Source organism: Mirounga angustirostris, unplaced genomic scaffold, assembly GCF_029215605.1.
Source record: "Mirounga angustirostris isolate CCGP_5_RB_7025 unplaced genomic scaffold, mMirAng1.0.hap1 SCAF_12, whole genome shotgun sequence".
NCBI classification, from domain to species: Eukaryota; Metazoa; Chordata; class Mammalia; order Carnivora; family Phocidae; genus Mirounga; species Mirounga angustirostris.
In genome coordinates, this window is record NW_026991720.1 from 1,255,122 (window position 1) to 1,279,062 (window position 23,941).

The following is a 23,941-nucleotide window of genomic DNA, read 5'->3' on the forward strand; positions in this document are numbered from 1 at the left end:
ACTTTAAACAAAATCAAAAGCTCTGGCAGGCCACCTTCCCCACTGGTGTATGTGCCGAGCAGGGCTGGGGGCACTCGGGTGGGCGGGCACCCAGGTCGCCCAGCTTTGTTCTGCTGTTACACCTGTGGGGCCAGCTGGGCGGTCACAGACCCTGATTTCCACCCGGCTCTGCCCCAGGGACGAGTTAAGGCCTCTCTTGAAAGGATTATGTGCACCAAAGTAAGGATGAAATAGTAGAAGGGTAGAAAACCGTGCCCTGGGGAGTCACGAGCGTGCGGAGGCACCCGAGCCGTCCGGCAGACCCGCAGGGCCCTGCCGAGGGAGATCCCGACTGGGGGACGGGGGCGACCTGGCCACCTGTGTGACTGCCCGCAGCTCCAGGCTCTGCCCACAAAGGGCAGCCCGAAGCCCGAGGAGAATCGGAACGGAGGAGAACAGACCGGGAGGGCCTGCCAGGGCAGTGCGGCCCGAGCAAGGAAAGGAGAACGAAGAGGGATGGGATGAGCGTGTGGCCAATCCTGGCAAAGGGAATAGCCTCCTGGTGGCTCCAGAGGACGGAGGAATCGCAATGAGCCCAAATAAAAAAGCCTGTTTCAGGGCCATGAATACAGGCTCTCTGGTGTTTGGAGCTTTCCAGTAATAACACAACTACCTCCCTGGACGTGGTCAGCGGAGAGGCCAGGGCACCATGGAGAGTGTTTGCACAGACGGGGGCGTTAGGCAGATGATGTGTTTCAGAAAAGGTAAGATCCAGTGGACCCGTGAGGTCGCGGGAGGGAGCAGAAGCCTGGGAGACCCGAAATTTTGTGGGCAGGACGGCACTGACGCACCCCGCTGGACACAGCCCCCAGGTCCCGGTTTCCTGACCCCCGGCGCTCAGCCTTGGCCCTCGGGTATCGGGGGCTGAGTCTCCGTGGGGGCGCCCTGGACACTGAGGGGTGCTAGCCACACCCTCCACCCGGTGGAGGCCAGCAGCACCTCCCCTCCAGCTGAGCAGCCCAAGCAGTTCCTACACACCGCAAATGCCCCTGGGGGAACCAGAGGGAACCAGGGAACCCCTGCGCTGCCCGCTCCCCGCCCTGCCCACGGGAGGACCCGACCCTCCCCCATGTGTCCAGCACCGGGCTCTGGACTGGTGGCCTTAGGGAATGCAGAGTCAGAAGGCGGTGTTTGGATCCCAACCCCTGCTAGCTCTCGGCACCTGTGCACCTGTAATTCATGTGCAAAGTGGAAATAGGATGAGAGGTGGGAAGTGCAAAGCTCTGTTGCCGTCGCCCAACACAGTGTTTTCTTACCCAAAATAAATGATGGACAAAATGTCAACAAACAGCACTGATGATAGAGTCAAGTGGAATAAAAGTACTCTTAGTTTGATGTTTCAGGGGATGTGGATTACCAGCATTTACTATTCCCAAAGAAGTCTTTAACCAACGTGCTGGTAAAGGGAGCTTAATCCGTCAATGCAGGAATGTTGCTAACAGTGGGAGTCTCGTTTCTCACCCCTGTTGGGAAGTTCAGCAATAGAGCATTGGCCTTGTCCCCACTGGAGAAAGGTCCCTGCGCATCTCCTTTTCTCTGGGGTCTTGGCTTCCGGTGGGCTTGGACCTCTGCTGAAGGGTGGCTTCCGGAGTCCCCCAGCAGCCTGGCTTGGACTCCTCCCTGGGGTCTCAGGCAGGACTCAGGCACCCACCCCGTGGCCTCAGGAGGGGGCCGTAAGTCTGTGCCAACGTGCTGTGACCCGGCAGCAGTGCGGGCCGAGCCCCGGCCCCGTGGCCGCACCTGCATCTCTGTCCCGTGTTTCAGGCAGGCCACAGCCTCCTCTGCAGCACCCACACTTTGCTCCCAGCTCAGGGCCAAGCAGGAGAGAATGCAGGTGCAGGCTCATGGTGTAAGGAACGCTGGGGGTCGCAACACTGAAGCCAGCACGCCCGGCCGGACGCCGTGTGGTTCGTTTGTGGGGACTTGCCCTGCTGGGCTTCCAGGTCCATCCCTAAGTCTAGCTTTTCAGAATGTCCCAGGCCAGTTGGAGACAGCAGTGTCCTGCCCTGTGGGACTCCTGAAGCCCCCGCACATCGGGTGACTCCGAGCAGCATGTGGGTACCCCGGGGCTCTTGGAGCAGGGGTGTTGAACCCTAGGCTCCCAGCACATGTGGTTGCAGCGCCGTGGGGACACCCTTAAAGCCTCCGTGTCATTGCATCTCCTGGATGGCTCACAAATCCAGCCACAGCGTCTTCTGTGGGTACTTTCCCAGTCTGCACGCTTCCTCGTGTGGCCCAGGCTTTCGTTGCTTTCGGGGGACGGGCTGAAAGGACTGTCAGAGGTCAAAGTCTTGTTTGCAGTTTTCTTGGAAATAAAAGTAAGCAGCTTCTTGCAGGCAGTACACCCATCAGGAGCTTCTGAACAGAATGTGCACGTATCGGTGTCCTGCTTTCCTGTGAGGTCTGAGCTCACCGCCTCCCACAAGCGGAGACCACAAGAGCAGCGCTGGACGGCGCGTCCCCGTGGCACGTGGCACCCACCCACCGGGCGGAGTGGAGGCCACAGTTGCTCCGACAGGCTCACGTTTGCTGTGGAGGGACCGGGTCGCAGCGTCCGGCCCCAGGAGGACTCTCATTGCCCTGGAAGGGTGTCGTTGGAAGGCGACAGTCTGCTCGGACAAGGTGTGATAGCCAGACTCGGGCAGAGCAAAATAAATGCAAGCATGTTTCCAGCTCCTAATGATAACTTTTATCCAGCCCTACTTGGTTTGTTATTAAATTTTGACTACGACCCGTATTATGTCTGATACAAAGGATAAAGAAATTATGTGGCTATGGGTGATTATATTGCATTCCTTGGTTTATGAGTCTGCAAGTACCACAGAGAGAAATACCAATCACAAGCCGCCTTCCTGGCTCTCTTTAAATGTAGAATACTAAATTGCTTTAAGACGCGTAAAGGCAGAGAGCTCGCCCTGGTTGTTGTTTCACGCAACTCTGAGCACACGTGGGGCATGCCCCAGCTGCGGTCACTTCGGATGGGGACTGACGGTGAGGAGCATTCCCAGGCTTGGCAGACAGCCCGGGGGGTGCTCTATCATCTACACGCCATCTCCCGGGAACGCGGCCCAGTCCTGGGTGGTTCGTAGCTGCTCCCTGAACAATGGGGGCCTCGGTAGTGGTCTCCATGGGCGTGTGGAGGAGGGTCGGGCCCCGCCTAGCCGCTCGGAGTCCACAGGAAGGCAGACGCGCTCTGAAGGGAAAGGAAAAGGAGCATCATCGATGGGGAAACATGCATTTCTCCACAAGGAACTGTGCCGGAAGGACCAGTTCTCAGTGGGAGAGCGCCACCCATGGCCTCCTTCCCAGGAGCGACCTGCCACTTGCCTTTGGCCACCAGAGCAACTGTGGGCTTCTCAGGGACTGTGTGTAGTTCTACCACCTTTTGGGTGACGTTTGCTGAAACTGGGTAACCGCAGGGTTTCCTTTTTGAGAATAAAAATTAAAGGCATTAGATCTCTCGACACTTGCTCTGCTGCTAATCCTGTTCAGGGAAGCGTCGTCCATGGCTGTGGCTAATGCGCGCGGGTCCGAGCACGCCTTCCTTCGCGCCTGTTACACGCGGCTGTTTCTCATCGCCCCAGCCCAACGGCGTCCGGTGAGCACATACTCCAGTGAGTCCGCAACATGAATCCGCGGAGGTGAGGCGCGAGCCTGGGAGCGCAGGACAGCTCGCGGTGCCAGGCTGAAGCCGCGGGAGGCCACGCGGCTGGCCGGGAGAGGCACTCGAGCCGTCTGGATGTCTCTGTTCCTCGTCAGACACGTGCCACTGAGGGAGGCCGGTGGTGTGGGTGCCCTCTCGGCGTCCTGTCTCTGGGCCTCCTCGTCCCGGATGGAGGTGCTGGTACCCCCACCCCTCAGGGAGGCCAGGGTGGGAGCTGGAGACTCACAGCGAGGCCCCTGCGGGGGCTTCCCAGGCGGGCACACCGCCCCTCCACCTGCAGATGCGCTCCGGGGTGTGAGAAGTGCACTCCAGGAGGCCTGTATCTCAATTCCAAACTAACACGACTCTGCTCCGAGGAGGACAAGAGTGACAGAGAGGGTACAGGAGCCGCAGAAAACTCGAAATGGCCCTGCGCCAGACGCCAGATCCTGCGGGGTCCTGCGCTGTCCCCAGAGGTGCTAATAAGCAGAGAAACGGAACAATCTGAGTATTGCTTCTCCTTCTGGCTCCGTGGGCGTTCCCTGAAGAGGTGCTGGGACCAGCAGGTGAAGGGAGCGGGGAGAGCACCAGCAGAGCACCCCCCCAGGGGTCGGACCTTCCCGTGGGGCCTGCAGACTCCGAGCCTCAGCACAAATGTGTCCATGCATGCTCCCTTTATCAGGGATAATTTTTTTTCCTTGTATTTTTATTACGGAACTGTATATGTTAAAGGACTCAACATTTGTCTAGAAACAGAATTTCCATGTGCTTCCATGAAATGAAGGTGAAGCACACAAGGCAGAGATGATAAATAGCATGATGCTGGCTTCCCTCGGAGGAAAGGTTTGTGACCGAATCCTGGGAGGACCTCTCGTCACCTGCCGTCTTCCGTCCACTGGGTTCATCACCCTGTCCTCAAGCTGACCTGCCACCCAGCCACTCTGACTCTGCACCCCCAAATTAGCCCAACTGCTTTGCCACAGGCCGGACTTAGGACTATTTTGTGTTCCCCCATTTTCCAGACTTTCTGTGATATATTCAGAAAGGAAAAGCAGTTATATTCTTTTCCTTAATTTTAGTTTAAGACTTTCTACAAAGAGTTCCATCAGCAGCCCTCTCCCAGGACCAGTCCTGTTCCAAAATAGCAGCTCAAGGAGCGCCTGGGTGGTTCAGTCGGTTAAGCATCTGCCTTCGGCTCAGGTCATGATCCCAGGGTCCTGGAATCAAGCCCCACATCGGGCTCCCTGCTCAGCGGGAAGCCTGCTTCGCCCTCTCCCCCTTCCCCCTGCTTGTGTTCCCTCTCTCGCTGTCTCTCTCTGTCAAATAAATAAATAAAATCTTTAAAAAAAAAGGGGGGGGTGCCTGGGTGGTTCAGTCGGTTAAGCATCTGCCTTCGGCTCAGGTCATGATCCCAGGGTCCTGGGATCAAGCCCCACATCGGGCTCCCTGCTCCATGGGAAGCCTGCTTCTCCCTCTCCCACTCCCCCTGCTTGTGTTCCCTCTCTCGCTGTGTCTGTCAAATAAATAAATAAAATCTTTAAAAATAAAAAAATAAAAACAAAATAGCAGCTTGAGGTGTAAGAGCCCCTCCAGATTTCCTCTGGGCACCCCGTCCTCATCTCATGGACAAGCACCCCCTCCAAGAGATGGGGACCCAGCAGTGGTCACCCCGCAGGCTGGCTCAGCAGGGGACAGGGTGTCGGTGACAGCAAAAGTGTGTTTTTCTGGTTATATATATGGTTGCAGTCATTCAACAGAGATCAGTTCTTAAAGCCACATGTGTGTAGAACGGATAAAAAGAATAAAAGCCAACTGTCTTTTTCCAAACCCAACTATTATTACTAAATTGTTACCCAAGTAAGAACAGCTGCTACGACTTTGGGGGGGATGCTTGGAGGGTCTCATGGGATGAAGGGGGCACAGCCTGCCCAGGAGCTCCGCATTGCTTCCCTGGCGCTCACGCAAGTCTGAGGCCAGAATCCGATTCTCCCTGGACTGTGTATGTGTGTGTCGAGGTCCTAGCACCGACCAGCTTGGGGGACTCAGCCTGCCTCTCAGCACTGCTTCTGTCATCTGTAAAGCTGACAGCGAGCGTGCACGAGCCACGGGGTGTCTGCGAGAGTCCACTAGACCGTGCACAGAAAAGTGACAAACAGGGTCCACGGCGCAGCAGCCACGTTCAGGAAATGCATTCTCTTCTCCACATGTGCAAGTTTGCACATGTGTGTTCGATGTGTGTGAGAGGATGTGTGTGTGAGATGACGTGTGCGGAGGTATGTGCTGTGTGTGCCGTGTGTGGACATCTATGTTGATAGTGTGTGTATCTGTGTGATGGTGTGTGTGACGTGTGCTTCATGTGCAAGGTCATGTTTACATGTATGCAGATGGCGTGTGTGCCCGTGTGTGGGGAGAATGACACGATGGTGTCTGTGCATGTATGTAAGATGACAAATCTGGAACATGCAAATACTCTGAAGGCAAGGGGTTTGGTGTTGGGTTTCAGGTGAGGGACAGACTCTGAGCCGAGAAGCCCAGGGAGGGCAGCCCCCCCCAGCGGCCGGCTGCCCGGGGCTCCCAGTGTGGGGAGCCGAGAAGCAAGGGCGCTCTGGAAGCATGATCGTATGCAGGTTGGCGGGAGAAAGGGGAGCCAGCCTTCAGGGGGTCTGAGGAAGGCTTGGTGGAATATTGGTAGTGAGAGCAAGGAAGTGGGTCTGATGGATCGGGGTGGGGATTCTGAGGACACCGGGATGGCCCCCGCAAACCAGCACAGGTGGGCGGGAACCAGTCATGGCCCCAGAGCAACAGGAACTGACCGATGCAGCGCAAAGGGCAGGGAAGCCTCAAGCCTCACCCCAGAGGAGGTGGACATTCGGGCCAGAGCATCTCCAAGACGCAGAGTACCGGATGCTGTCTGAGCATGCTGAGGCCACGGGAAGGCTCGTCCCCCGCCCTGCCCCCACAGAAGCGAGCCCCTTCTTCCCAGCAGTCGGTCGTGGCTTTACCGTATGTTGGGCATCACTCTCGTGAAGTGGCCTCTCAAGAAAGATTCTTAGTGGTAGGAAGCGATCGTTCTTTAAAGGCTTATTTAATTTTTTAAAATTCTCAAGAGGGGCACCTGGGTGGCTCAGTCAGTTGAGTGGCTGACTCTTGATTTCTGCTCAGGTCATGATCTCAGGGTCGTGAGATTGAGCCCCGTGTTGGGCTCTGTGCTCAGCAGGGAGTTTGCTTGAGATTCTCTCTCCCTCGCTCTTCCTCTCCCCCTCCCCCTGCTAGCGTGTGTGCTCTCTCTGTCTCTGAAGAAAATAAAAAAATACTCAAGAGCCATCAGAGATAAGGATGATGAAATGGGGTGATCAGGTTAAGTAACAGAGTTTGTGGGAACCAGAAGTAAAACATTATTAGAAAATATAAGACTAGATTTCCAGTTTTGTTTGGGCATATTCCAGATAATTCTAAATAGGAATTTAGATACAATGGAAAAAGGCTAAAGTGAACATATAATAACTTCCTAAAGTGTTTGAATTGAAAGATAGCAGGATATATATATCAGGTAGGTTTAAAAGAAATTTAAAAGCAGTCTCAGTACACCATAGCATCCTATTGAAGATTATATGCTAATTTTGTACCATACTTGCTAAAATGACAATGCACTTCATGCAGCATCTATAGAAAAGATTTGACTATTTTTTATTCATCTGGCTATTTGGTAGCTATGGGTGAATTCATATGGAATTCTGAAGTACCATTCCTGAATTTTTCAGAGAGTGATGGCCAAGCCCGAACCTTCTGGGATTGGCTCATGTTGTGTCAGAAGGAAAAGCAACTAGCTGCTTCCAGCACTCGCGTCCCGTCAGGTCTAAATGCATGCCCACATATTTGCGACACAAAATCAGGAAACACCCGTCTACAGTAATCCCTCTTCCGCAGACTCCAGATACCCAGGCAAGTGTTGTCAGGCTGGGCTGCTCTGTCATTTAACCGGAGCCTCTTTCCACACAGAAAAGCACACATGAGAGTTTTCCTTCAAAGTATACGCAAAGAGCACGAAGCTGAATTACATAATTGTGAAATAAACATTACTTGAACTGTGTTTCTACTTTTAATTCCAAACTAATTTAAGGAAAAAACTGTTTCCAATTATATGGACCAGTAGCATGCAACTGACAGAATTTATGGAACAGCTTTTGGCTGAAAAATAGAGCAAACCTGGGTATTCTCCACAGCAGTATTTTGTTTCCTGTCATCTGGAGATAATGGCAAAAAAGTTAGAATCTTGTTCACGAAATGAGTCTTTCGTACAAACATTCACTCTAGGGAATTTTAGCTCAATTTTGTAAAGAAGAATAAAATCTAATCATGAACATACTATATATATTATAGACATACATGGTATATGTCCTGCTACGTAGTGTGTGTCTATATATATTTTTATAAATGGATTTACAAATCAAGTATTTTAAATATAATTTGTATACCATTATTACAAATTATCATTTTATTTTTAAAACAAAATTAGTTTAGATTTTCTGAAATCAAGCAGGTATCCCAGAAGGTGTTTTTTATATATATATATATATAATATTTGTAAATCCATTTATAAAAATATATATATATATAGACACACAGGCTACACGGAGCACCAACTATTAAATATGTATTTATAGCATTATTTTCAAAATAACTAAGGTTAGATTTTTACGATGAGGTAGACTGAAAGTGATACACTTTCTAGGTTCTAGAACCTGGAGAATAAACACCAGATTATCCTCTGTCTGCAAATATCTGTCCCTGCGGGCAGCAGTGTTCCATGCTACCTCTAAGGAGGAGCTAAGGAGAGCAACACTAAGTCTCTGAGGCTTTTCTTGTTCTTACAGGAATTGTAATTTCAAAGTTTGAAAGAGGAAGTCTAAAAATCCCTACGTATTTGTTAACCAGTCTTTCAGGAATAAATTTCTTTTGCTAAAATACATTTTTTGTTTTTAGTAAAATGGTTTCATGTTAGGCCATTGGAGAGGGTATCAACTCTATTTTGTGTAAGATATCCTATTTTTGGATTTTAAAATTTCTAGGTCAATGTGAATATGAGCCAACATGAGAACTAATAATAAAAGCTGAGTAATTTGGTAATTATTTTTCAAAACCAAAAAAATGACTGTATTTTTCTGTTTAGAGTACAGAATTCACATTTTTTTCTTGAAATAAAGTAAAATGTTTGAACCAATCATTTTATTATTTCTTAATTCCTCTCCATTTTAAAGTGAGTGTAACAATTTTATACGAATATCTTCAAGCTGGTAACGTAAGAAATGCAGCAAAACCCTCTCCTAAAGAATCACGCCAGTTAGTGAATTTGATTATCCTTGCTTCCAGTTTGCAAGGGTGCGTGGCAGTCTGCTGACACACAGGCCCCTCTCCCCACAGTGGATGTGTCTTCTTTCATGATGAATAAGGACTCATCATTAGTGTCTAAAGCCTTTATAAATATTGTCCTTGAAAACAGCTATTTATTGACAATTAGTTTCAATTTAGAGTCATCTATACTCACCTACGCAAGTATCTTCTTTTTAAAATTATCACAATGCCAATTACTATGTTTCACTAGGAAGTTGACCAATTAAAACATCTTGCTTTTCAAAATTCACTCATTGATACTTTTGAAATGTTATTTTAACATTTTACTATGTATGAAAGTACCATATACACATAACTACAATATTCAAAGGGACCTAATTTCATTTTTATAATTTAAAGTCATTTTTATAAATGGATTTACAAATCAGAAGTATTTTAAATATAATTTGTATACCATTATTACAAATTATTGTTTTATTTTTAAAACAAAATTAGATTTTCTGAAATCAAGCAGGTATCCCAGAAGGTGTTTTTTTTTTTTTATCATTTTCTACTTAACCATATTATTTAAAATTCCTGAAATAGGTGTTGTTTTACTTTATAATAATCATGTTTCCCATGACAGTCTTTCTCTATTTTGTTTAAAAATACATTTTCTTTGATAATTTAGTACATTGGAAATTTATCCTAATCATTTAAATATGGAAGATATAATAGTTTGGTGTTTCCTAAATTGAAAATGAGATTCTTCTCACAGAACATTAGGTTTTACACATAACAAATGTGAACTGATCTTTTAAAAAAGTATTAGGATCAACAAATCATTTCAAACTATTTATATTGTTTAGATATTTTGTAGATCTTGGGGAATTTTACATATCCTATATTTTTTATTCATCAGCCAAACAATCCTAACTTCTATATGAATAATGTACTCATTTATCATGTAAAATGACTGCCATCAACATGCCTCTCAAAAACATTTTGCATCATGTCTAAAAGTTTTCTCTGTAAATGTCACTGAAATTGAAAATTGAAATCTATTATTAAATGAGGTCTAAGCTCTCATGACAAAAAAAAAAAAAAAAAACCACCTACCATCATTCATTCTTCAAGATATTAGCTGACTCTAGTCTCACATTACTGAAAAGACACTTTTCTAAAGTATTTTCAGGAATTAAAGGATACATTTTTCCTGTCCGGGAAATAAGAAAGGATTTTAAAATAAAGGAAAATAGAATGAAAATCTGGTGGATTAATTTATCAGTTTCTGAAACAGTAGACTAAAAGGATCAGCACCTAAAACACAAATACGTTCTTTTAATGAATTCCCTGGGCAATCCGTTTATCTTTAAGCCCCGAGCCGGCGGGTTAAACAGCCAGGCATTGACGTCGGCCAAACCGTGGGGGGAGGGGAGGCGGGGGGGAGGGAGGGGAGGAAGGTGACCGACCCCAAAAGAACACACTGTGTGCGCACCGAGGTGTCCGTGAGAAGATACAGTTCTCCACCTAGGAATACCTGCATTCAGAGTGTAAGGCCCATCTAGCCATTTACAAAGTGACCAAAAGGGACTTCAGTGGTACCACCTCCCCACACATTCTTCCGGAAAGCTCTAGAGACAGGTGGGTCATTCAATTCAGATTAAATCAGGACTGTGGTGCTTTGATGCTGGAAGTGAAACCTTTGGGACAAGTGAAACCAGCTAGATAAAATAAATGTATCTGTGTACTTACTTCTTTATTATGTCATGTCATGTTTGTAAGGAACAGCCTATCTGGCTTTGAGCAGCACGCCCTGTCCCGGCTCCAGCTTTCCCTGGGGTCGCCGACCCTCTGGCCACCACCCTAGGACCCCTTGCGAGACGCAGCCAGGCACCTCCTCTCGCCGTGGTGGAGCGGGGTGGCGAGTGGGGTCCCGGCCACCTCGGCGACCGAGGGGCTGGCCGCCCCGCCGTCCTCACACCTGGTCGTGGTTCCCTCGCCGCGAGCGCGGCGAGAGGGGCGGGCCCGCCCCGGGCGCCGGCGGGGAGGGCGGCCGCCGAGGCCGCGTCTTGGGGACCCGCCCGGCCTGCAGCGCGCGTGGCCGGCCACTGGCGGGCTCCCGGAGCCTCTCTGCGCGTCGCGGTGAGTTGGGAGCCGGCGCGGGTTCCCCTCGCGCCCCAGCGAGCCCGGCCGGGCGCCCCCCGAGCCTGCGCGCGGGTCCCGGCGGCTGCCCCGGCCCCAGCCGGCCTAGGACGGAGGCGCAACCGCCACGGCCGCCCGGCCCAAGTCGTCCCGCGCGGAGCCGCAGGGAGGACGCTTCGTCAGCGCCGCTCCGCCGAGGTCCTCGGGCCCTGAGACCGCCGCGGGCGGCCCCGGCGATGAGGGCCGAGCGCCCTGGTGCCCCTGGCCAAGCCCGGGGCCTGGAAGCGTTCCCCTCCACCCCGCGCGCCGCCCGGTGCCCCGCGCGGCGTCCCCAGCACCTTGGAGGCCGGCCCTCCGGTCCTGGAGGGGCCTTCCCTGTCATCCGCCCCCCGTTCTGAGACCCCCACCCAGGACTGGGGAGGCGCAGCAACTCTCTGCACACGCGCGCGCGCGCACACACACACACACACACAGGCGCGCGCGCGCAGGCCGTTGCTATGGAGAGGCGGGTTACCAGAGAGGCTGAGGGCGACAGGTCCCCTCCTCCAGGCCTCCCTTCCCTGCCTGCGCCCCCTCTCCGCCGACCTCCCCCCTCGCCCCGCTGGAGCTTCCGGGGCCCCTCCCGCCTCCTCCGCGGCCCCTGCCTGCAACCCCTCCTCTCTCTCCCCTCCCAGGGCCGGGCCAGGGGTCGCCCCAGAGGCTGGAGCAGTACGCAGGGGCCCGGGGTTCCCGGGTGGGCCCACGCCCCGAGGCGGACAACGAGGAGGGACAGGCATCACCACCATTCGGGTCTTTGCCTGAGGAGGACCCTCAGAGAGTGACGCAAGGCGGGGCACAGGCCTCTGGGCCTGGACGACCGGGAGGCCCAGCTGGCGGCCGAGCGCTGAGCCCCGAGCCCCCAGCGAGTTTCCTGAGGGTCTGCAGGCCCTCCTGGCTCGGGGCTGCAGGAGCCCGGGTGATTTACCACCTCCCGGCCTACTGGATGTATGCGGGGGTCGGGGTGCACCGCGGGGTGGATAACCGGAGAGAAGCCCAAGGCTCCCCCTTGGCCTCCACTGGACCTCATTTTCCCCTTGCGCTTCCCGAAGCCCGGGACGCCCTGGCCCGCGATGAGCTCGGGCCACCTGGGCCTGCGGGAGCTGTTGATGGAGGTGCCACCTCTTTGCCCTGGGGCTCTATGAAGCGCTGAGCTCCCGACCGCTATAAATACCAAATCAAAGCAGAACTCAGCGGAGGCCTTGGGTCATAGGAAGCTGGTCCTTATGACACTTTTAGACAGGCAAGCAGGCACTCGACTCATGTCAGTTAACGACCCCTTCCCCTGAGCCCTGGCCCCGGCGTTTCCCCGAGAGAAGAGCGGCGGCGGGGCAGGTCTTGGCGGCAACGCCTGAGGGGAAGGGTGGGGAGGAGACCGGACGCGGTGCTAGCTCCGCCCGGGCGGGCCGGCTGGGACTGGGAGTGGCGAGTGCAGTTGGCCCTGGAGGGGCCCGGAGCGGGCGCCGGGGGGCCGCCGGCTGTGGGGCGGGAGGGGCGTCGGGTTAGGAGGGGCCGCCCTGCTCGGCGCGGGCCGCCGTCTCCAGCTGTCCCGAGCGCAGGAACAATGGGGAGGCAGTGGGAGAGGGGGACTGGGAGGAGGGCGCCAGGGTTTCCAGAAAAGGAGAAACTAAAGAGCCCCGCGCAGACTGTCATCTGCATGTGACAAGGTCTCTCCCCGCTCCTTTCTTTCTTCCTCTTGTTCCTGCAGCTGTGGGCCTCGGAGAACGCATTGTACACACAGATGTTGGGTCTCAGCTCTCCGGTCTCTGCTGCTCGCCCAGGGCGTAGCGCACCGGGGTGCCCCCACCTGTAGCTGAGACTGGGGGTCCAGGGCTGGGAGAGAAAGAATGTGTGGGGGGGGAGAAGGGCCAGGGGAGCGTGATGGGGTGGCTGAGCGTCTGCGGGAGGCCAATCACAGGGCCCAGCAGGCCTAGTCGCCCCCCAGACTCCAGCAGGGTCAGGGAGCTTGGGGAGGAGCCAGCGAGTGGAGTAAAGCCCTGCGACTCCCCCCCACGCCACCCCCGCGCTCCATTTGCCTGCTAGGCAGTGGTCCAGGCCAGGCCTTTGACCTGTGGAGGCAAGAAGGCAGATGGATTCCACAGTTTCACTGCCGCCTCAGGCCAGCTTTGGGGCTAGAGACCTGCACCGCGCCTGGGCGAAAAGGTGGCAAAGTTCTCACTCCTTCCCGCGTCGGGCAATGCGCTTTGTACGCGAATTGGAGACCTAAACACTTGAGAGTAAAGGGGGGAGGCTCAGGAAGGGCATTTACTCTCTTGTTTTACCAGCGTCATTGACCTGCCTCGATTTGGAAAGAAAGCAAAGGCACCCCATGGCAAAAGTGGAAAAACTAACTCGAAAGAACAATTTGCCATAAATTTTCCTCTTGCGGAGTTTCGACACCCCCACCCTTCCCATAGCAGAGGTCATGGTAAGGCCATGCGGGTTGACGGTTCTTGCCGAGTCCCCTCTTCCCTGAGCGCTACCCTGAACTTGCCGGGTTTGAAGTGCCCTGGAGCGGTGGAAGGGAGGACGGCTGAAAAGAAAGAACGGGCAAAGGCCCGGGCGTTGTACGAATGACTGACAAAGCCGATGTCCATTCATAGTCTCGGGCGGGAGAGGGTGTTCGGAGAGCCGCGGCCCCTTAGCCAATTGCTGTCAGCAACATGTGGGGGGGGGGGGGACATCGCTATAGCAACCGGTGGCTGGGCCGCGAGCCGCGCCGCCGCGGGCCGGGTGCGCGCCGGGCCGGATATAAGGCGGGGCGCGGCGGCCGCGCAGGATGGAGCTGCGCGCGCGGCCGGTGGCCCTGCGGGGACTGTCCCGCGTCGGCCCCGCGCCCGTCCTCACTGCGCCCCGGCCCCGAGCGCCTCGCCCCGGGGCCGGGCCGGAGCGGCGCGCTCAGAGCCCGGCGGAGCGGCCGCGCAGAGCTGCCGGCGCCCGCGGGCTCAGAGCGGGTGCTGCAGCCGCCGCTGGAGCCACGACGCACGGCACCTTTGTCTACGCCGGCCTCCCGAGAAGTTTGTGGTCAGAAGCAGGATGGACCCGCTCGTCTGTGGCTCGGGCTCAGGGAAACGGCTAGCCGTGGTGATGGCGCCGCCGCTGCCCGCGGCCGCCGCGCCCCGAGGCTGTTCGGCCCGGCGCACGCCCCCGCCCCCCTCCGGCTTGGGCGCTGGGCACCGGCCCCTCTGCAGGTAACCAGGAGCTCGGGGCCGGGGCGCGGGCACCGGTAGGGTTGCAGGAGAAAGGAGAGAGGCTGGGGTGGGGGAGGGAGGAAGCAGGAGGGACCCACCGAGGGCACCGCCAGGCGGGTAGGTAGCAGGGCGCGGAACCAGAGCTTGGGGAGGGTGGAGCGTGCGCTTGGGGGCTTGGATGGGCAACCTGGACGTCGGAGAGCCCAGGGCAGGGGCTAACTCAGACTCGAAGCAGGACACCTGTCAAAGGCTCTGGCTGGCGGAGGGAGGTCTGAGGTCATCCCCCAGTGGGTTTTGGTTAAATATCCCAGGGTGACCCGGTTGGTGGTGCAGAGATTGAGAGGGGGTGGCAGCTGTCCTACCCGCCCCCCCGCCCCTTGGAGACTGGCAGGACTGGGCTGGGGCCCTCGTTCTTGGACTTCCCCTGGCCACCCGGGTAGTTCAGACCATCAAGAGAGAGGGGCGTGGGGGGGGGGGGAACGGAGCACACGCTGATGGGCAGGGGTGTGGGAAAAGAAGAGGGAGCCAGGATGGAGGGGAGCCAACGCGGGGATATTTTCCTCCCGCCCCTTTTGGGGCGCTCTTCACTGTCCTCTTTTGGTCGGGGCTCGCGCCTGTGTGCCATGGGGTGTTTCAGTTAAGGGGCACGGGATGGGTACGCAGGGAAGAGCGATCGAGGAGCAGGTGGGGTCGTGGGTGAGATTGCAGGATCTTTTGAGCACCCCCCCCCCCGCGCGCGCGCGCGCGCACCAGTTGGAGAAGCGTCTCGGAGTGGCCACCTCCCCTCCCCCAAATGGACCTGCGCTTTCTCGGCCCCCCGAGGTGAGGCGGCCGCGTGCTCGCGGAGAGAAACTTCTGAAGGAGGGACTTCATTTCCTGCCTTCCTTAACTACCTGTGTGGTTCTGAACTGTAGCCTCCTTCGAGGTTCTAGAGTAGTTCCACTCGAGGCAATCAGACGGACCCCAAAATTAGGGGTTGAAACCACAGCAGAATTGGCTTTACGGCCGGAAAGAGTCTCCCGCCCTTTTGTGTCACAGTGCGCTGAACTCGCCGCGCTCCACGCTGGACGGTTGGGGGGGGGGGGGTCTCTGTCACAGTCGCCAGGGCCCCGGAACGCACACCCCGACGGCAGCAAGGACCCTCTCTGCGCAGGTCCCCGCGGGGCTGGCCTGCTGCTCTGGCCTTGCCTCCGGCCCCCTGCCCCTGCGCGTCCTCCCGCTCTGGGTTCCAGTTCCCGAGCTAAGTCCGCAGACAGCGGTCCCTCTTCGGCACCCGGAGCCTCACCGCCTGGGGTCCAGGGCGCAGCGTGTCCACGTGGTCTCTGCCCAGCCAGCCTCCCCCGAATTTAGATGCACGCGAAAGTGCGAGGAGGTAAAGGTTTGTGTGCAGGAGGGGGTGGGAAGCTCATTTCTTTTTACCAACCCAAGAGGAAACGCCCCCCACCCAACCAAGCACACCCACTTGGCTGCCAAGAAGGGGGTGGCCGTGGTGGGGGGAGCGCCGCAGAGACGTGCGCGGTGAGCCTGTGCGGCTCCCGGGTGGATGGATGCGGGCGTTGTTGGGGACCTCAGCCGGTGCCCCACTGCCCGCGCGCTTTGTGGCGGGGAGGCTGGGCCACGGCACTGTCCCCTTGGGGAAGGGGGCCGGGCCCTCTTGGAACCCCTCAGTGCTGTGAGTACTTGCGGCCCCCAGGAGCCCTCGCCCGGGCGCTGTGGCCTGTCCCGCGCTGCGGCCTGATCTTTCGGACCTCTGTGGCCTCCGGTAAATAAGTGGGGGGGGGGGGGGGGAACCGGGCAGGGGAGGTGAGAAAGCCCGCAGTCCGTCCAGCCCGGCAGGGCCCCAAAACAGATCTGTGCCCCAAGTAGCACCGCGGCGGCGGCGGGGTCCTGACCCGTGAGGCTGGTCGAGTCTCGGATGGAGCTTCTTAGCCTCGGAGGAGGAGGATGGGCAAAAACCCCAGTCCTGAAGAGGGTTTGGTTCTTGCGGGAAAACTTCTTGAGACCACGGCGCCTGGGAAAACACCTGACCGAGGAGGCGCGCTACTGCGCGAGTCAGAGCAGGCCTCGGGGACCGATTTGCACGCCGAAAACACGGGTCGGGAGCGGACGCATCAAGTGTATTGGCCGAGTGTGAGTCTGTTGGTAGTAAGAACGCGGGCGGAGAATCTGAAAGATGGCTAGGGGCAGGATTTCTCTTGGGGGGCTGATCTTTCCGGGTCTGTTCTCAGCTGGTCGCTCTCTGTTCTCCCCGAGACAATTTGCTATGTATCAAGCTCTACTAAAAATTAGCTCACACAACGGTAGTTTTCCCCCTTTAAACATAAATATCGTAAATCTTCTCTGATGTCTTACAACAGAGTAGTTTCCCAAAACTGATGTTCTAGGAGTGCTTAAAGCTGGTAAATAGACAATTTATTATCTTTTGCATATTTATATTTGTGTCTATGCCTAAAAAAATAAAAAAATGGCTTATTTTAAAACAGGGTATCCCCACTTATTTTCATTTAAGAATAATTATTTCTTGGACATTCTTTTCTCTTGCCTATATAGGCTTTTTTTTTTTTTTTTTTTGGCTACTTGAATGGCAGATTTGCAAGTACAATTTCATCTGTGATAGGAACAATGGCTTTCACTTGCACAAAGGATTTCTCCCACCCTGGATTCAGACCGAAATGCCTCTTGCTCTGATAATAGCTTCTGAAAAGATTTTGTAATGCAGAGAATTAATACATGATTATTTCCGCCTGACTTCTCTCATTTATGAGAATTCTGTGGCAAATTCCAAATTAAAAATAGTTCAGTTAACAGCTTTAAAAAATACACTTGAAATATTTTAAGACACTACCCTCCCCCTGTATTTTTAAGTTTGGTCATTCCCATGGCCTGAAAACTATGAAAATTTTTGATCAGCTTTAGAGTCATAGTTACTGTATTTTAGTAAGTACATTTTGGTAAATCTAGCATGAAATTTCCAAATAATTCTAAAATTTTTCATCTGGGAAAGCAAAGACCGATTTGTGATAGCAACTAATTAGTAGTCTCTAAAATCAAATTCTAGATTTTACAGGCAAAGGGATCGTTGCAATCATAGTCACGTCAAGGTGCAGAGGAACATAGGATGAGGCTGGGTTTGCAAAACCAAGTCCTTAGGAATGATACAAATGAAAACATGCACAGGTTAGAAGTTCCATAGTAATGAAATCAAATGCCTGTGCCCATAAGTTTTGGGTACAAGTGTATTTTAAAATTGAAGTCAGTGGCTTAGGCACGGGGCTGCTATTGTTAACTGTTCACAGGCTTGGAAAAACGCTCACTGTTGCTACTGGTCCACAAATATTTGTTACCGTGAAGTTTTGTGTTTGTGTGCTGCCTTAGTTCTCACAACCAAGTTTGGGCATAAAATGTTCTCTTTTTTTCTCTTTCCTTTTAAGCTTACCACATGGACAGCTAAAGAAAAAAGTTTTGAAGATATTTTGCCATAAATGGCTCAGAAGACAATGTAAAGGAAGCCCCATGCACCTTCACTTACAAGCACAGATCAAAATAGTTTAAATAGGTCAGGACAACGTCTGTAGATTCTAATTCCTAAGAGCAATTCCACAAATTGTCTCTGTGGTCACATTTATCTTAAATCATAGCTTCTGCAATATTTTACATTCTAAATTCAAGGAGTTGCAGGTGGAAATGGTTGAGTGGAAGAAATATGCAATATTATACCACAGTTTACTGTCAAGATACATCTAACCTGATATAAAATTGACTTAATTATTCCTGATTATTTTTTAAAACCATACTTTTCCTGCATCTGGAACTTAGCATTAAGTGCTTGTGTGTGTGTGTCTCCTACATCCTGGGGTGCACAGTTACCAGCACTCCTGTGTGACCTCAGCCACCGTACAGTTCCGCTTTTAAAAGATGCCTGACTGTAAATGTCAAAGTCATAAATATTTCAGCATTATTTTTTTTCAATTCCAAGTCAAGACTGACAGGATGCTTCTAATTAGTCGAGGGCTCTCTGCAGGGCCCAGCCCCAGGACAAAATTTGGGGAAAGCACATGTAGTTCAAGTTGCTCAGCCTTGGGGAGCAGGGACCCAGAAGGGGAGGAGGCTGAGGCCCGCCCCACCCAGGTCACACCTGGAGCAGAACCTCGGATCAAACTCACTCTCCAGCGGATATCAGGCTCATTCTTTTTTCTTAAAGCTGGTGGTTAGCAGGGATTAGAAGTTTTGTTTGTTTTCTTAATTCCACAAAAAGAAAGGAAATAAAATAATCATAAAGTTATTTTAACTCAATCACTATGCCAAAGAGGGGAGGTCACTTTTTTTTTTTTTTTTAATTTCTATAAATTTTCGTTTCTTCCGGGATTCTTAAGACCTGACTAGCAACCAGCAACAGTTTTTCCTCCCGCTGGACCCTTCCTCTCCTCGCTGGGTAGGTCGGAACCACTGGGGGTGCAGGGGGGCTGGGCAAGGAAGAGTGACTTTTCCGGTTCCAGCTGAGTAGCCCCGGGCGGGCTGGAGAGAGAGTTCCGAGCCCAGCCCCAGGATCCTGTGACCTCGTTGTCACGAGCCCGGTGGGTCCGTCAGCCCTACCACCACCTTCCCTCTCTGGCTCAGACCCCCTGATTCCCCGCCCACGCTCCTGTCACTGACTGCCCCTGCTGTGCGGGCTGGACCGGCCGGCTGTCCACAGCCATCGACCCCTCCCCTGGCTGCCAGAAGGGCCTCCTGGCGGATGGGCTGCCTGGGGGGGAGGGGGGGGGGCTGGGTGCCTCCCTCCGGCCTGAGACCACTGTGGCCCTTCTCTTTGGGACAGCTCCAGCCCACGCAGCTTGGAACTAGAGGACATCATAGAAAATGGGACTCGGTGGGCACGGGGCCCCGTCCTTTTTCCTTCCCCGCTTCCCTTCTCCTCCAGCAGCACCTGGGACCCGGAGGGGCATGGTGGTGCTGAGCAACTGGGAAGAGGGAGAGCGGGATCCAGAGAGGAGGGACCCAAGCTCTGGGGGCAGTCACTCTCCTTGACATTTTTCTTTGACCTTTGAGTTAGTTCCACGCACGCCGCGAAAGGGGCAGCGGTTAGGCCCTGCTTGCTTCTCTACCCCCGCTTGCCGGGCGCATCGTGGGTCACGGTGAGCGTCGGTGCCCCAGCCAGCGGTGGCGGCCGCGTTTGGGCCACCCTGCCGCCCTGGGAAGAGCTTCGGTTTGGCCCCCCGGCTGAGTGTCCAACCCGGAGTTTCTCCTTCGCCCCAGACCTGGGCCAGGTTGACGTGTGGGCACTGCCACCTGCCTCCGTGGCCTCCCACCTGGAATCGCGTGACAACCGGGCCACCCCGTGCCCCTTACACGGTGAGCCCGCGGGCACCCTGCGCAGCGGGACCCCGCGTCCCCGACTGCCCGGCGCCCACGGCCCAGGCCTTGGTCCCTGGCGCGCGTGCGGCCGTCTGTCGGGTGCGCACTGCGCGTCCTCTCGGAGCCGGGCTGGCCACCACACGCGTGTGCGCTTCACGTCGCCAGGCAGGAAGAGCCTGGAAGTCCCTGTTCCCGGGCGCCGTCAACCACGTGGGCGCGAGGGGTCCTCCCGACGCCCGGGCGGCATCCCCAGAGCTGGCGCCTGGCCTAAGTGAGGACGCGGGCACCTCCAGTGGCCCGCACTGGGGCGGGATTGAGGGACGCGTAGTGACGGCCAGGCGGACCCGGCCCAGGCGGGGGACAGCGGACGCCCCTCCTTCGGCCGCGCCGCCTCCTTTGTTGTCCCCGCTCGGTCTGCCGAGGCGAGGCTGTCCCGCGGGGGGCGCGGGGAGAGCGAACGGCCTCCTGGAAGGGCCCCACGGAGGTGCCGATTCGGCCCCTTTCGGGGAGGGGAGGGGCGGCGGCGGAGACCCCGGCCCGCAGCCTCGCCGGCCCTCGGCGCTCACCGCCGCCGGAGGGGCGCGAGGCAGCGCGCCGCGCGGGGCCGGGGAGCTGGGCCGGGCCGGTCGCGCTCCGTCCCGCCCTGCTGGGCCTCGCTGCGCGGGGTGGGGTCCCTGCGGTTTATTTACCGGGCTCTGGCTCTCACCCGCCAGGGGCGGAGACGGGGTGCGGAGGGAACTGGGCGGCGGGGAGGGGTGGTCCGCGGCTCCGCAGCTTTGACCTTCCGGAGGCGGCCGTGCCGGCGCGGGGGGAGGGGGGAGGGGAGGGGTCCACGCCGGGGGCGGCGGCGGGAACGGCCACACCGGCCTCGCGCAGCCCTGCGCGACCCTCCCGCGCCCCGCCCCTCGTGTCCCCCGCCCCCACGCGGGGGTCCTCCCCCCCCGCCCCTCCCCTCTCCCCCCGTCGTCCCACCCCCTCCGCCCTCCCCTCTCCCCAGCCCCCTCCCCTCCCCGCCCTCCGTGAGCCTCCCGCCCTTTGCCAGCCTCGCGGTCCTCCTCGGAGCCGCGCATCCAGGCAGGAAAATCCAGCGTCTTTTCTCATTTAACCCGCGTTTCCATTAACTCAGTCCCGGCACCAGCTAATCCGCGGCACCGAAGGCAAAAGGAGGCTAATTAATGACCAGCTTTTCCAGTCAAGACCGGCGATAATTGCTTTGGTGGCCTTTATGATTACAAGCTAAAAATGGCCCGGCCTGACATAAGAGGCCCTGTGTACACTCGGAGACAGGAGGGAATGAGGAGGGGGAAGGCTGGAGACAGAGCAGAAAATTACTAATACAAGACACATAATGAATAGGCCGGCCAGGCATTCATGGGGAAAAAATCCATTTTGTTACCACGCGAAATTAGGTGGTGGAAAGGAGTCTGCTAATTGTTCTCATCTTGTAGCAACCGGGACCGAGGCGCGGGCGTGCGTCTCCATTCATTTACCGAGTAATGGTGGAGGGCGAGCTGGCCGGAGCGCGCGCGCCCGCGTCCTCTCCGTCTTCCCGGGGCGCTTTAATTGTGGCTAATACACCTGCTAACGAAGCTATCGGGCGAGCAACAGGCACCTTTTGCACGTGAAGACCAGTGAAATGCACCCAAAGGATCCCCCCCCAAAAAAAACAATGAGAATCTGATGGTTTGTCCCCCTTACTCTCCACGCCGCGGAGAAGTGAACTCGCGGACCGTCGTGTTCCAAATGCCCTGCAGCTCCTTTCAAGGAAGAGCGCTGAGGTGCGCGCGTTGGAGTGTGTGTCCCGCGGGCGCGCGCGCAGAGGGGCTCAGGTCGGTGGGGATGTCAAGGAAAGTTCCTCCAGAGGCGGCCCTCCTGCAGTGTCTCCAAGAACGTGGATGTGACGCTTACCTGCCCTGATTGTGCTGTGTGCTGTAGAGTTGTTTGATCTCTCTGTGCTCCCGGCACCGCGCCCCCCCCAAAAAAAAACATTGTGGTGCATGCTCAGGATAAACTGCTCTATTTTCCTCACACCTGTTTGAAGAAGGGATGTGCGCTTTTCCTTAAAGCTGCAAATCAGCTGCCAAAGACTTTGCCTTGTTAGGGTTAGAAAAACGCTGGCCTTCAGGAGAACAAGTAATGCTTCTAAGTTTTCTTTTGAAAACGTTGCAATCTGTAGTGTGCTAGTTAGAAATAACTTCCCTCCTTGTTTGAGAGGTGCTGTTCCGGATGGCCCCCCGGTGGCTGTTTTAATGCCAGCACGGTGCTGTGCCGAGCTTTACCTTTACCTTGCGTTGGAAAAGGGTGGTTTCCAGGAGGTCATAATTTGTTAGGTACTAACGTGCGCGCCTTCTCTCCTGTTCTGCAGAAAAGCAAACTCAAGCTTCTGCCACACGGAGCAGAGCAAGAGGACTCGACCCCGTTCATCGTGCTGACCCTGGTCTCTGTCGTGGCCATGGTTGGGGTCCTCCTGGCCTCTGGTGTCATCTACTGTTTGCGCCACACCTCCCACTCCCGGCTGCAGGAGAAGCTCTCGGACCTGGGGGAGCACCCCGGCCCAGATGCCACCAACGCCTACCAGGTAGGGGTTCTGCTGGGTTCTGTTCATCAGTGCGCGCGGTCTGTGGCCCCTCCCCGTTCCCAGTGCTTCATGTAGTCATAGTTTGGGTTCTTTCAGGAAGACGGTTTGAAACTGCTCATCAGCATTCACGTAAATACCTTGTAACCACAGTTTTACTGCTTTGTGTTAATCTTACTCTGTTCTTGGCTCGTCTCAGTTAGCTGTGAAAGCAGGTTGCTCATTAGAAATGTGGAAAAAGTACAAAACATGAATTATGTATTATCTGTTATCTTTCTTAGTTTGGCTGCTGTTAATGAAAAATGCCAAAGTTGCAAGATAAATTGGTTGTGTAGATGTTTGAAGATGTCTCTTAAATCATCGACTTCCTCCGGGTCTTCTATGAAAAGATCCTTTGACCTGACCCATCGCCACCCCCTGCTAGTATTTGGATAAAGTGAAATCTAATGCTGATCAGTGGGAAGTAAGCCGAGGGCGTCTCCATGCGAGTGAGGGTGGTGGCTGGGTGCTGGGACTCCTAACCATTCCAGACACACCTGGAGATGAGTCAGAAAGCCAATGAGAATGTGAAGATGCAGATGCAGACCAAACCGGACAGTAAAAGATTTTTGGATGTTGTGTAGCACGCACTTTATATTTAGTGACGTCCTGCAGTGAGAATGAGCAACGCCAGCCCATAGCGTAGTCAAGTCAGGGCACAACTCGGTATCGTTCCCATTTGGGAAGGTAAAATACTTAATCATCGTTTTAGAAATTCAGTCAGTATATATTTGTGAAATATTTTCTCCCATTGGACTAGATTCTTTGTTTCCTCTACTCACATGATTACAATGTGTAATAGGTCTGTCTTGTAAATAAGGCATCATATTTTACAATAATATATAAGTTGACTGTTCAGTCATCACAATTATATGGGGGGTGAGGGAGTCTCAAGCTCTTTCTAGAACCACCGCCCCTCCAAACTGTCCTGCGAGGTGCCCTCCAGGAACTTGTCTGAGCTAGCTGCTTTTCCTCCATGGGCCACCCTGACACTGGCCCACAGAAGGACCTGGGATAAATTTATAAAATCACTATGCTTAAAAGAGACCAAGAGATAGCTTTCTCCCCCCATTCAAAAATTCTTGGTATTGTCACTGAAGAGAGAAAAGCGCTGGCTTTCTGGAGGTCACAAGGCTGGTCAGTATGATCTTCTCTCATAAAGAAATGGCACCTTCAAATGTGTGGGAGGTGGCATTTCAGCCCCAGTGCACCGCTCTGCTTCAAAGCAAAAGAAAAATCACGTTTGAAGAAGAAGCCCAGAAAAAAAATGTCACTTAAACTAGTAAGAACTTATCCAGAAATTCTATTGAGCAAGACCATCAGTGTAGGATGCCAGGGCTTCTGGGCCATGTCTGTGCCAGGACATAAATAAATTATCACACCAGTTCTGTTCTGTGTGCAGGAGACGGGAGATCACACAGGGGTGGATTTTTAGAAAGCATGGCGTCCTTTGATACACTTTGAAATTCAAATATAAAATATTGATAGAATGGAAAGGTTGGGCTTGCATGCAGAAGTGACTCAGTTTGGCAAAAATATGGGTTGAAATTGCACACTTAGAACTGAGTTTGTGATAATTAACAGAAAAAA

At 54.2% G+C, this 23,941-nt stretch overlaps 1 protein-coding gene across 1 annotated transcript in view; it reads left to right on the top strand.

The window, feature by feature from the left end:
- Positions 1 to 23,941, top strand: part of PTPRN2 (protein tyrosine phosphatase receptor type N2) — a 577,019-nt gene that overhangs the window by 445,023 nt on the left and 108,055 nt on the right. The window contains exon 15 of the mRNA XM_064575623.1: positions 22,103 to 22,315. Within this exon, the coding sequence (XP_064431693.1) occupies positions 22,103 to 22,315 (213 nt within the window). The remainder of the gene's footprint in view (positions 1 to 22,102; positions 22,316 to 23,941) is intronic.